This window comes from Salvelinus namaycush, chromosome 10 (assembly GCF_016432855.1).
Source record: "Salvelinus namaycush isolate Seneca chromosome 10, SaNama_1.0, whole genome shotgun sequence".
NCBI classification, from domain to species: domain Eukaryota; kingdom Metazoa; phylum Chordata; class Actinopteri; order Salmoniformes; family Salmonidae; genus Salvelinus; species Salvelinus namaycush.
The window spans coordinates 1,915,645-1,930,337 of NC_052316.1; the positions used below are offsets into that span (position 1 = coordinate 1,915,645).

At 42.2% G+C, this 14,693-nt stretch overlaps 1 protein-coding gene across 1 annotated transcript in view; it reads left to right on the plus strand.

Moving 5' to 3' along the window:
• The window catches only part of ttll7 (tubulin tyrosine ligase-like family, member 7), a 110,909-nt gene that overhangs the window by 82,342 nt on the left and 13,874 nt on the right, over positions 1-14,693 (plus strand). Inside the window, exons 11-14 of the mRNA XM_039002058.1 lie at positions 873-1,020; positions 7,552-7,625; positions 9,848-9,983; positions 12,008-12,094. Coding sequence (XP_038857986.1) covers positions 873-1,020; positions 7,552-7,625; positions 9,848-9,983; positions 12,008-12,094 — 445 coding nt within the window. The remainder of the gene's footprint in view (positions 1-872; positions 1,021-7,551; positions 7,626-9,847; positions 9,984-12,007; positions 12,095-14,693) is intronic.

The window sequence follows — 14,693 nt, forward strand, 5'->3', positions numbered from 1 at the left end:
TGCGATATGAGAAAAAGCCATATTGCCTAAATTGATGTGATAATGATAAATAGAGCGATACGTTTCCAATTTTAATGTGCAACAGGTTGTTTTTTTATTCTCCTTTAAACTACTACTACTAGTGCGATGGTTGTCGTCATCAATTGTCCCATAACAATCACCCATATTAGCAAACGTATTTCATTCCAAACGTCACATTTCTTCAGTATAGGCTACTTATTGTAATGAACAATATCAGCAAAATACCTGCGATGAGTGATCGGTATGGTCAGTGTCGATCACTTTCGGTTTAGTCTCCAGCTCTAGAAAGGCGTCAGAAGACAATCCGTATCCCTCCGCCCCAAATGAGCTAGGGTAGTTCCCGGGGATTCCAGGACACAGAGTAACCCCAGTGCCCACCGCAGGGCACAATATTACATTTAAAGGGCCAGTGAGTGGCTGAAATAAATTGCTCCCACTGGGTCAGAGAGTTAGGCCCATTGACTTCTTTATTAGGAATATGATTCTGATGGTTCTGACTCCTTCCAACTTTGCTTTTTTTCAAAGGCTTTGAGCATTTGATTGGGCCTGTCAGGAGTGTGAGTTTGCACTTTTTTGGATGATATTCATTCCATTACTCCAGGGCAAACTCAAGTGCAGCTATGGTTTTTGAAAGAACCCAGGTTTAGTACGTTCAGCATTCCACTTGTTGTGCTTCAATGCCAAACGAGAGAGGCTGGGGGCTTTGCAAGAGTAATCAAATTATACTTTATAGAGTACGTAAATCAATAAATGTATTGGAGGGAAGCTAAATGAGAGAGAGAGAGAGAAAGAAAGAGAAAGTTTGCTGTTCTCATTGTTCGTCTCTGCTATGTTGTGGTTTCTTCTCTCAGAGCGAGCGACAAGAAGCGTAACCTGGCCCAGCAGAAGGCGGAGGCCCAGAGACGGCTCTACGGCCAGGGCTCCATGAAGAAGCTCTCGGCCGCCTCCTCCGAGGCAGAAAAACAGCGCCACACGCTGGAGCGGAGGAAAGAAGAACTGGTGCGTTTAAATAAAAAAAAAACGTTGAAAAATGATTGTTATAATTTCAGTAGTAGGAAATCCCTCTGCTTTAGTATTTTTTACGCATAATAATATATATAACATAATATTTACCATTTAATATTGGAGAGATCATATTGACATATGGAGAGATGGACAGAAAGATGGATGAGATGTGTTAAAGGACAGTAGGCCTAAATAAAACCTATGTCGGCATAGCCTTAACTGTGCCGGTTAGGGGAGGAACTACTGCTCCTCCCTTGCCCTTGTCACTGTAAAAGTAAAAGTTTCAGTCGAACAGCGTAACATTTCATTATACATGCGTTCGAAGTAGGCTGGACGAGGTTGTCGCATGCTCCAGAGCTAAGTGTCAGGTTTAAGTAGCTAGTGGGTTCCACCCCTTGATTAGTCCATTGATCAACCTTTAGGGGTCTGAACGGAGGGGGCACACGGCAACACAAGCTGTATTTGATTTGATTTTAAAAGGGCACATGGATATCCAAGTGTGGGTGATACATACGCCACTACCCAGGGATGAGTGTACGGACATGTACCGGCGTTTAGCCGATCATTGACTATAATTTGAGGAACCCTGACTCTCTTCGTAAAATTTACCACCTGACCTTCTCACAATTATTGCTCTTTGATGTGTAAAAAATGGGAATGAGGGAGGAAAAATCCATGTGAATGTTAAATTGGCAGGGCCGGTGTAAAACAGGTGTTGAGGAGGGAAGACGACGCCTTTCTTTTCAACACTAGGCCTTTTGTGCTTCTCCGCTCTGTGCCTCTGACTTCATTAGTCCGGTTCTAAATAGAGAAAAGTGTCATTCCTTCACTCATTGTTATTCAGATAGAGGTGCATGGGGGGGGGGGGGATTCAGACCCCAAGTTTCTTCCGCATTATTCCATTTTTGTGTATTCTGACCTTGAACTTACGCATGGGGAAAAGCCAGGTGGAGATCAAATAAATGGAGGTATGGTGTAAACAGATATGCCATATTCTGACCTTGACTTAATTCCCTAGTAATTCCACCATCTTTACACAAGTGGAAACCATGAATAAGTTTGAGCACCTGTCGGTTTCAAGTGAAAAAACATCGACTTTTTCCATTCGGATAGAAATCCGATAGAAATAATACTGTTCTCCAAACACTGTAATTTATCAAATTGATAAGAGCTAGGTAAATGAGTAATCGGTTTGGAGAAGGTGATTGTGAATACAAATAGCAGTTGTTTTTGATGATTTTTACTTATGATCGCTGGAGATTTAAGCGAAACAAGTCATATGGAAGCGAACTGAAAATCATATCAACATGACGTGTATTTCAGCCCCTTCCACAGTGAAGTAGGCTATAAATAGCTGTGCCGTTATTCTGAATTTTACAGTGCCTTCATAAATGATTCACACCGTTTGACTTACTCCACATTTTGTTGTGTCACAATATCCCATAATGACAAAGTGAAAACCCATTTTTTTGCTAATGTATTGAGAATTAAATACAGAAAATATCTCATTTACATAAGTATTCACACCCGTAAGTCAATACATGTTAGAATTACTTTTGGCAGCGATTAAAGCTGTGAGTCTTTCTGGGTAAGTCTCTAAGAGCTTTGCACACCTGGATTGTACAATATTTTCCCATGTATTATTTTCTAAATGCTTCAAGCTCTGTCAAATTGGTTGTTGATCATTGCTAGACAGCCATTTTCAAGTCTTGCCCTAGATTTTCAAGCAGATCAGCCGCTAAGGAACATTCACTGTCTTCTTGGTAAGCAACTCCAGTGCAGATTTTGCCTTTTTTTTTTTTTTACATTTCCTACTGAAATGTGAATACATCTCCCAGTATCTGGTGGAAAGAAGACTGAAGCAGGTTTTCCTCTAGGATTTTTCCTGTGCTTAGCTCCATTCCGTTTATTTTTATCCTGAAAAACAGTCCTTAATGGTTACAAACATAACCATAACATGATGCAGCCACCAATATGCTTTAAAATATGGAGAGTGGTACTCAGTAATGTATTGTATTGGATTTGCCCCAAACATAACACTTTGTATTCAGAACAAAATGTGAATTGCTTTGCCACATTTTTTGCATTACTTTAGTGCATTACATTACTTTAGTGCCTTGTTGCAAACAGGATGCATGTTTTGGAATATTTTTTATTCTGTACAGGCCTCCTTCTTTTCACTCTATCAATTAGGTTAGTATTGTGGAGTAACTACAATTTGTTGATCCATCCTCAGTTTTCTGCTATCACAGCCATTAAACTCTGTAACTGTTTTAATGTCACCATTGGCCCCCTGAGCGTTTTCCTTCCTCTCGGGCAACTGAGTTAGGAAGGATGCCTGTATCTTTGTAGTGACTGGGTGTATTGATACAGCATCCAAAGTGTAATTAATAACTTCACCATGCTCAAAGGGATATTCAATGTCTGCTTTATTTATTTTTACCCATCTACCAATAGGTGCCTTTCTTTGAGAGGCATGGAAAACCTCCCTGGTCTTTGTGGTTGAATCTGTGTTTGAAATGCACTGCTCGACTGAGGGGCCTTACAGATAATTGTATGTGTGGGGGTACAGAGATGTGGTAGTCATAAAAAAATCACGTTGAACACTATTATTGCACACAGAGTGAGTCCATGCAACTCATTATGTGACTTGTTAAGCACATTTTGACTCCTGAACTTATTAGTCGTGCCATAACAAAGGGGTTGAATACTTTTTGACTCAAGACATTTCATCTTTTAAATTTGTATTAATTTGAAAACAATTTTGAAAAACATAATTCCACTATGACATTATGGGGTGTTGTGTGTGTAGGAAAAATCTAAATTGAATCCATTTTAAATTCAGGCTATAACAACACAAAATGTGGAAGAAATCAAGGGGTGTGAATACTTTCTCAAAGCACTGTAATTGTATGTCCAAATCATTTGCGGGGATGGAATTTGGAGACCCAAGCGATAGGCTGTAGTGCTGAACCTACCGAGTTGATTTATACGCTTTAGAATGTTCTAATTGAATGACCGGGCTTTTCCAAAAAAAAAAAAAAAAAAAAATTGTATTATGTTAAATATTAGCTACTATTAAGAGCCTAAGTATTAGGTCAGTAATACCCACGTACATGTATAACTGTCACTTTAGTGTTACTTTCCTTTCAATTTGTAGCCTACATTTTGCGACGTTCGGTTCTGTCAACCTTTCTTTCCTCTGTTACGTCCGTGTAGTTGTTGTTGAGGGTCGCTAGCAATACTGTATTATATTAGGCTATTAGGCTTCATTTAAGAACATGTCGTCTATTTGAATCATAATGGAACTCACACCACAGGTAGCAGGTCAAACCTGGCGCACGGTCCACGACGACTGTACCGTTGTTATTACAGTTCCATGATTAGTGAGGAATAGAGTAGATTTATAGAACTATTATTATTATTCATTATGAAGTATTATTATTATTATATTACCCTATTGTGCACTTTTCTCCCCTTCCAATATTCCATGGATTGAACTTGAATGTGGCAACTTTCAGGATGAATCAAACCACTGTATTTGTGATTCATCAATATATTTTGTTCATATATATTACAATATCAGAGTATTTTCCATCTACCAATTGGTGCTGAAACAGAGACGAATATGCATATATTTAATGTCTTTCTTTCATTGATCCCTAATATTTTGAACCCGTCCTCTCAATATATTCTTGTGAGTTTGTTGACAAAATTCGAATGAAAGGTACACCGTATTTAACCCTATCAGTCCCGAGACCCAAGAAAAGGACAGCTTTTCATTTATCTCACATTCATTTAGCCATTATATTTAGCCTCACAATGATGTGTTTCACCATTTTCTTTTCAGGACAACCAGGGATACAAGTAGAGCAGAAAACAATTTGACAAACAGTTGTATTCATGAGTTTTATTAACACGTGTCAACAAACAAAATAAGTCCGCCAAAGCAAAAACCTGATAAAAATGAAATTATATGAATAATTTAAGTCCAGAAATTGTTTGCTCAGTGTGAAATGAATATACAACTAGTCAGTGACAACAGTGTGGAGTTAGGAGTTTGTGACAGCAACTGTCTGTTTATTACAGTATTATAGACACTATGTCCTGGGATTTCCTATGATCGTCTATGTAGAAGAACCCTTTGTCTTCTAATGACTCTTGTGTAGCCTGTGAGCTGCATAGAGATAAATGTGTGTGTTCGTATGAGTCTCAGCTTTTCATTAGAATGTATTTTAATAGTGTGTAGCTCAAACCATTCTGACTCTACAGACGTTCTTATAAAAAGACTCGGCCCTGGGGCCACTTTGGGATCCGCCATTGTCTCACAAACACAGCTCTAGCTCATCCCCCGTTAATCACACAGACTGATGGTTGGTACCAATGATTGCAGAAGAAATAGACAAAACCAACGGTACCTTGAAGTCTGTAGCTCAAACACACAATCTTTAAAAGCGGATAGAAGTCCAAAAATCACGCCAGCACGATGGTGGGACTCATTGGGTTAAAGGTGGCTTGAAGTGGAAATGACATCGATTTTGCACCATTTAAATCTTATTCGAATCTGTTCACATACACCCTCAGAAAGAATGTCAATTTTTTTGGGTTTGTTTGTTGTGATAAGTGAACGTATAGATGTGCAAATGTGAATGTTTTCATACATTCATAGAATGTTTGGAAATGACGTAGAGTCAGGTATTTGTGAAAAATCAATAGTAATATGAATGTGAAAGACATGCATTTGAGCAATTAATAGACACCGCAGTCAATACAAACTCAGTCTTGTCCAGATCCGGACTCTACACAGACTGGTGCGCCATAACCAATCACAGCTAGAGTAGGCCTGTCATACAAATAGGCCATGCCATACGAGAATGTGCCATTCACGTTGATGTTGCACCGCGCCGGGCTGTGTTTACAGGCAGCAGAACAGCGCGAGTTTGTCTGGATCATTGTTGAGAAAGCGGTAGCAAAAGTCACAAAAGAAACCTGAATTGTTTTCTGCAAATATATAAACAACAGGAGTCTTACTTTTTTGGAACTTTTACAGTCCTATTGCTCAAAAACAACAAACTACTTCTCCCTTAGCCTTAGCCCATTCATAGACGCTAACTACCTTTAGCGTCTATTCATGAAGGTGTGTTCTGGCCGGTGGAGTTTTGTTAAGTGGCCCCTTGTTCTGAAAGGTAACAGGCATTGCTTGCGGTACATTATCTTTCATATCAGCAATAAATAATACAATTCAAATAAAAGGTTCATATTACTTCACACTTTTATAGGGTTATTGTCTTTTTTTTTACGATTCTTTCTCACTGATATAAAACATTTGTTCCATATGTTTCAAAAACCTTATCACAGGCAATGATTATTGAGGTTTCTTAATGTTAAAATGGAGTGTCGGGATTGTTGTTCACCTGGTCCCACCGGTAAGCGGTGCTTATGGCTGAGAACCCTTGGGATAAGACAGAATGCCTTGTTAATGCCTTGGGTTCTCGAGAACGTCAGCCTGTTCAGAACAACAACAACAACGATATTAGCCTGAGCCAGATGAGCAAACATCTAGCACAGGGGACAGTAGATAAACCCTCTCATACTTTGTCAGTGTTTCGTTGACAGTCAAAATTGCACTGTGAAAACGATGGGGGGGGGAGTCTACCACTCACCCATTTGTCCAGGTGATAACATAACATCTGCAGTACAGGTCTCTGTGTTATTTAAGGTTCTAGATAGCTAAATGATTTAGCTACCAATTCATATTGCTAGCTTGCTAAGTAAATTGGCCTACATGAATAGATACGCTAAAGCCTTAGCCACGTACTGCATAGCTAGATTGATTGTGTTGAGATTCCCAATCACTGCCCTCGTCATCCCTTTCCCCCCCAGAAATATTGGGTTTGTGAATCTGAAACAGTTCATCTCCTGAATGGCTGGAGGCAGCAGACAATGTACTAGCTGTGATTTACAACTGATAACAATATTTATTAGACTACCTAGTGATTTATTGTTGAATTTTATTAATCATGTGTTGACTGCATCCTTTTAATTCTGCCAACAGTGCCAATCTCTACGTAATGGAATTTTGGGTCAAATATAACCTCATTTTATTTTTTACTCTTATAAAGTTGGTTTTGAAACATAAAATGAAAATATTAAAATATCTGTTGGTTTCATTTCAGCAAAGTAGTAAAAACAGTGTCAGTTCCACTTTAAGATAAGATGTACTGACAACCCGATTGAATGAAAAATCAGCAAGAGAATCTGTTGGCCAGCAAGCGAGAGGGTTTTCAGCAGTTTAATTTAAATGTTTTCACTGCGTGCAAGATAGCCACATCTGTAGAGTGTGTTACTCGCCTGCATAAGGTAAGTCTGAATACCAACTACTGAGAACTGCATCGGAAAGGTGTGAGTAGGAAAGGCGTACATTTCCTAAGTCTGAATCGGCCCCATGGTGAATTTGGGCTGGTAATATATTTGTTTATTTTTTACCCTACGTTTTTTCTGTTACCTGTTGTTGTTTTTCTGCAGAAAGAGCAATTGACTCAGGTCCGCAAGCAGATCTCCCGGGAGGAACATGAAAAGAGACATCTGGGGAACTACAGGTAAGGGGGGGAAGAGGCACCGAGTGAGGAGGGCTTCGCTTACATTTACGGGGTCACATGCGGAGCACCCGCATCTCAGGAGGATAAATAACATTGGGAGAGAAAATCAATTGAATGTTTGAGTGGGACAAAAGTGAGAACGCGACAGAGTGGGGGGGGTGCGGAGGCTTGAGTTGTGACTCTTATGCGTGAGTGGTACCAAGGAGTTATTGAGAGAAAGAAAGAGAGAGTGCGTTGCAGAGGTTTGAGTCGTGGATCCCGTGCGTTCACGAAGGCAGCGCAGCCACGTCATGCGAAAAGAACAGGCGAATGAGTAAGCGTCTGATCTCTCACTCTCCCTCTCCTCCTCTTCTTCCTCCTCTCTCTGATAAAGACTTCAGAAGATGTACGTAGGCCAGTCAATTCCTTATAGTATCGTTGACGTGTCTGAGTCAGAGCTTGTATTTCGTTCATTGTTAATACTCTCTCCATCCCTCTGCTTTCTCTTTCTGTCTCTCTTTCCCGCTCTCTCCCCCCACCTCTCGCTCGCTCTCCCTTTTGCATAAGTGACCTCTTCCCTGAACACTCAATGAGCGGATAGTCTAATGGCGACGTGCGTCTGTGAATTATTGTCGGTAGCTAACCCTGCCAGACACACCAGTCTGGAACCCGAGCTAATAAACCCTGACTGTGTCCCAAGTGGCAACCTATTCCCTTTATTGTGCACTACTTTTGACAAGGGCCCATAGGGCCATAGTGCACTATATAGGGAATACAGTGCCATTTGGGACGCAAGCCCCTGGGATTCATACACGGCATCGGGATCTGATTTAGGCTCGCTCGTTAGCGTCTCTTAACTAACTTAGCACGTCATTAGATGAAATGCACTTCAGGTACGGGAGTCAGACGAGAGACCGGCATCAAAAGGAGCTCACGTCCAGTGCCTGTCACCGTGTTTCGTTTATCAAACTTCTCAGAAGTGTGTGTGTGCATGCCTGTGTGTGTGCATGTCTGTGCGTGTGTGTGTGCGTGTTTATGTGTGTGTGTGTGTGTGTGTTAACCAGCGTAGGGGACTTAATAAAAGGCTGGGAAGGGACAAGTCAAGTCGAAACTCATTGAAATAGGTCAAGTTTTTAGCTGATGTAATTGCGAGTTCTTACACGATGCCCAACTAATCAAAACAAGGGCTGAAATATGCAGAAACATTCTGAACATGAACAACTCCTTCAGAAGAAACATGTGGGTCAAATCGCAGATTAAGCAGCCATATGTTTAAAAGCTGGGGCCAAAATATGAGCGATGGCGAACACACAGCCTGCGTCCCAAATGATACCCTATTCCCTGTATAGTGTACTACTTTTGACTAGAGCCCTATAGTGCCATCGCTAAACTTTGCCTCTCGAGTTGAGCCATCACTCACATGTGTAGCTCTTAAAGGATTGACAGCTTTATCCCCCCACGATCTCAACATTTGCATTGGTTTATCCCCTTGATTATGGTGGGTAGGGGGCCGTTCCAACCCCAAAGCAGGCTGTTCGTGCTTCAAAATGACTGGCTATACAGATGTTCGATCACGCTGTTGCAGGAGAACTTTCCTTTAATGCCAAACTTATTTGAGGTTTAAAAAGGCTTCTGATGATTGTAAATTCCACTTTGAAATATCAGACTTGATTTCCCCTTGCGAAAAATGCATCAACCCTGCAAAAAGGTCCATTAATTATAAAGTCACATTTCCGGTTGCTGCAGGATTATTTTCCTGCTGCAGCAAACTGGCTAAAATGTCAAAATCCTACATTTAAGCCACTCTCCACCATCAATTCAATTAGCCGTCTATTAGCACTGAGCCCACTGAGCAAAAACTAGTTGAATCAACATTGTTTGCTCATCATTTCAACCCAAAAATGCAATATGATGACGTTGAATCAACGAGGAAAACTGATTGGATTTGAAATAAGTGATCAATGTAAGAGAGTTTAGTCTTTTTTTTTCACCCAACTTTTAACTTAAATTCAATATGTCATTGAATGTTGGTTTTACATTGAATTCACATTAGTTGACAACTCAACCAAATGTAAATCAAATCTGTACGTTGAACTGACGTCTGTGCCCAGTGGGAGGGACCTTAAACTTACATAAAAAAAACGTCAATAGAAAAAGGTACCGGTTGACTTTCCTCGGCGGGTTACTGTTAATTTCAATGAATGTTATGTCATTGTTTTTGTTCCCTCTCTCTCCTCCCACAGACGTATTTACCCCCCAGATGACAAGCTTCTCCTGGAGAAGTATGAAAGCCTCCTCTCAGCTGCCTTTCAGACCTTCCTCGCCGGCCGTGCGGCCTCACTTCAAAAGGAAATGAATAATCCTCTGAAACGAATGAAGGTATGTACCTGAGACTGAACAGCACACACACACACTCTACTCTCTTTACCTCGCTCTCTTTTTCACTCACCTTCTCTATCTCTCTCTCTCTCTCTCTCTCTCTCTCTCTCTCTCTCTCTCTCTCTCTCTCTCTCTCCATCTCTCTCTTGCCCCTCACCTCTATTTAGATGCTCTGCAAAAACAAAGAAGAGAGAAAAATACATACAGAGAGAGAGAGTGTCTCCTCGATCCGTGTTTTGTCACCTTGTCCTTGAAAAGCGTCCATTGACCGCTGATCATAGCATTTGTTAAAAAGCAGGACGAACCCGTACAACCTCCATCTTTGTTTCCAGGTGCTTTGTCTGGCTCTGGCCTTTCCCCTTCTCAGTCTCGGGCGTTCACTGTTATTCCTTAGCTCCTCTTCTCTGTGAATCGTCACAGTGTTAATTTGAAGCGGTTTCTCAAAGATCTCAATGTATTTGAAGGTGCCTGTGATGGTGCCGTGTTGCTGCGGTTTGTGGCGCGAGGGTACGTTCATCGGGAAAATAATTGTTCATAAGGAAATCGCAGGGATGCTCTGGCATTGGGGGAGAGACGGACTGCAATCCCAAATGGCACCCTATTGCCAATAGCGCAGTGCTTTTGACAAGGGCCCATAGAGCTCTGGTCGAAAGCTGTGCTTTATGTAGGGAATAGGGTGCCATTTGGGATGCACGCAATGCTTTCTGAGGAGTTTTATTCATGATGCATTTCAGATGGAGTGGTGGTGTTTGGTTTCTATACTGCGAGAAAGGGATAAAGAAAGGGAGAGCGAGAGAGAGAGCGAGTGGGTAGACAAGGAGGAGTATGAGAGAGAGACGAGAGAAAGCGGTAAAGTGGTATGGTTGATACTTGGGGGGTTTGGACCGGTAGGGAGTTAGCAAAAGGGGAGCGAGTGTGTTTGAGAGTAGGAGAAAGGGAGACCGAGGGAGGAAGAGAGAGAGAGCGACAGAGGGAGTTTTAGGAGGAGGGAGGGTGAGACAGATAGACAAACAGAGAGTTAGCAATAGCCTGGAATGGAGGGAGAGAGGGAACGAGAGCTGGAGGGAGGGAGGGAGGGAGAGAGGGAGGGAGCACGGCAGAGGGATTTGGAGGGATCTGCCATATGTACATGTGGCTTTGAGTCTATATGAGCTAACCTCCTGCAGAGCGAGAGGCTGGCTGCGCTGGTTGGTTGGTTCATGATCAGGGATTCAACCAAATGCCAACACAGCTTTGGCCTTATGACCCTGGCACACAAACACACACACACACACACACACACACACACACACACACACACACACACACACACACACACACACACACACACACACACTTTTGTCCCCGCATTTGACATTTGAGCAGCCTAAAGCTACTTGATTGCTAATCTGAGAGACCACAGTCACGTTTAATCTGTATTTGAGAGACAATGGGAGGGTGCCGTGCGCGACAGCAAAGCAACATTAATCACCCTCTCTCTCTAATTTAGCCGCGGTCAAAAAGGAGAAGGGGCCCGGCGTTTTGGGGCCACGGGGAACATAAAGTTTCCAGATTTGATCATGTCCGCGTTCCAGATGGCACCCTATTCCCTACGTAGTGCACTATTTATAGGGCATCGGGTGCCATTTGGGACGCAGCCCCATACATCAATAAAGAGTCAGGCCAAAGAGCCACACATGTTTTGCCAGGTCTTCCATGGTCTAGCTATGCAATGGTACTGAGCCATTATGGAAGTGGAACACCTGAGTTTTCACATCCGCTTGCAGGTCGGGAGTAGCAACAGAAGCTTTACAACCCTTATTAGTGGTAGTCGATTGATTGATTAAATGTGTAATTGATAGAATTCATAATTTGGCACTTGGTTTACGGTACCGTAGGCTGTTGTACTGACTTGAGATCTGCACTCGTACTCAAACTTCTGGTTAAGTCTCCCATTGACGTGAACAAATGATTTACATCTCCGTGGAATCTATTTATTAATGGTTTATCAAGTACTAACCGACTGTATTCTGTGTGTTTGCAAGGAGGAGGACATCTTGGACCTACTGGAGCAGTGTGAGCTGGACGACGAGAAGCTCCTGGGGAAATCGTCACGGCAGAGAGGACCCAAGGTGAGATAGAGGGGGAGGGAAGGAGGCAGGGAGGAAGAGAGGCCTCTTCGTCTTCTCCAAACATCTCTGGGTCCATGAAAAGTGCTCTGTAAAAATCCATGTATTATCATTATTAACAGAGAAAAAAGAGAGATGGAAGAATGAGAGAGAGGAGAGTATGAGGAGGAGGAGGGAGGTTTGAAAGCGAGGAATGAATGAAGGAAGGAAGGGAGGTAGAGAGAGGGGGCAGATGCCCTAAGGGAACACACAGAAAGAGAGAGGGAGAACGTCTGAGAGAAAGGGAAGGAGGAAAAAAGGCAGAGGCAGATGTATAGAGAGGCTGATGCCTTAAGGCAAGCATTTCCAACCTTTTTAGCGCTGGTCTCCCTTTTTCACATTTGAAAAATGTCACCCCCCCCCCCCTCTTTTTAAATGATTGTTTATTGAGATAGCCTATATTAAATACACCACTAGCTTGATTTTGTTTTAATTCGAGGGACCTAGGAAAATGTTGTTTTGAAGCTCATTTCCTGCAATTATACATCCTGCAACTCATGACGCCTTTTAGGTAGGCTTTTTAGTAATAATAATAATTGTGAGGAAAATAAAGTCCAGACCCGATTCCTACCAAATATGTTTTTATTATGATCATTTATATGAACCCTCAATTTAATTATACATAATCTTTTACAGAACGTGAATAGATCAATTGATAGCAACGGAGTCACACATGGTACAAGATTACTTCCCAAGCAAAGTCCATTTTCTTTGACTCTTCGACTTTAGAAGGCTGTAGCTCGGCTTCTGAATGTCATAGAGACAAGCCAAATATATTCCAACGTGCATCAGTCATGTCTTCCTATGGCATTTCACCTCTTGCTTCTAGCAAACATTGAAGATATTGGCGTTGTTTTTAGATCTGTCGAAACAATCGCAAATTGTATTTGCAAAACGTTGGCGCCCCCTAGGTCAGGAACCCCTGCCTTAAGGTATCAGAGAGAGAGAGAAAGTGATCCAGAAAAAGCACGTAATGGAGATGGAGAGTCAAAGCAAGATAGGCCCTGGTACAACCAATCCCCTAAGGGAAGACCTGTCAGCTCTCCCTCTCCCTCACTTCCCCTCTCCCTCTCTCTCAGTCCGTTACCCCACATGCCTCAATCCCCCCCAATCCCCCATCCCCCATGACAGCACATTACTCTCCCCATCGCCTTTCCCCTATCTCCCTTTCTCCATCTTTCTCTCCACAACCCTACATCTAAACCCATCCCTCACTGAAGTGGGGGAAACGCACGACGGGCTGCGTCCCAAATGGCACCCTCTTCCTCTACATAGTGCACTATTCTTTACCAAAAATACTACACACGGAAAAAGGTGCCACTTGGGACGTAAGTCACCAAGTGTGCGCAGCGATTCAATGGGACAGTTTTCTGCTGTATTAGGGCCCTTTCCGCGAGGATAACGACTCGTTCAGACACAATTGCTTTTGTCGAAATTAATTTGTGCCTGGCGCTTTGGACCATGCCAAGTGCGGGCTGACGTGGACTGACTGGCCTGCTGGCCCTCCTCTGAGTGCTCTGATGGATCGACACACTCCCAGGGGCTGTATTACGGGCCATCTGGAAAAAAGAGGGAGAGAAGGAGAGAGGGGTTGAAATGAAGCAATTTAAATACCGTGGATTCATACTTAAGCAGTGCAGAAAGGGTTGATAGAAGGGGGAGAGAGAGAGAAGGTGATCGAGAGAGATGGTTTTCTTTTCTCCCCTTTCTCTTTTTTCTGTCTCTCTCGTTCTATCCTCTGCTATTTTTGTCTCTCCCTTTCTCTCTTTCTTCCCCCTCTCTCACTCTCGCCACTTTGTTCCCCCCTCCGGTGATTGTATATAAGCTCATGCCTAGGATCACATCCTGCACATACATTTTGTACGCGAGAAGCGCTTGCTAAATTAGCTGATGAATAACAGATGTGAATGCTTTATTAATGCTAACAATGTGTTCCTTCCATGGTGTGAAATAGACATTCAATTTAATTAACTTTTTTTGTGTCTGGTGGTGAGGGGGGGAAATGATAAATTCATGCTACAAAGGCCAAGAAGGAGGATTTGAGTGGCCGCTTGGATTTAATTAATATGTCTCTCTCCACCGTCGCTTTAATCACAGCTACAGAGACAACACACACACGCGGCTCATTGGGTGTGTACACATTAATGGCGTGTGGAACACGCTCACATGTGCGTGCGCAGACGAGCACAGATGCACGTACAGGATCTTAATTTGATCACTCTTTTTTTTGCAGAGAATTTTCCTGCACGGCAGGAAATGCAAAGTATTAGTGTATTCATGGTTTAAAAAGGCCAATTAAGTTTGTCATTTCCACTTTAAAATGGCAGACTTGATTTGCCCTAACGAAAAATGTATTAACCACAACAAAAAATGTCCATTAATTATAATCCACCTAATAATTCACATTTCCTGTTGCTGCAGGATTATTTTCCTGCTGTAGCAAACTGGCTCAAATTAAGTTTGTACATCAGTACACATAGACAGACACACATATGCATGCATGCACAAACACTCATACATATAGTACACAGACAGACACACACCACATACACACCAGATACAC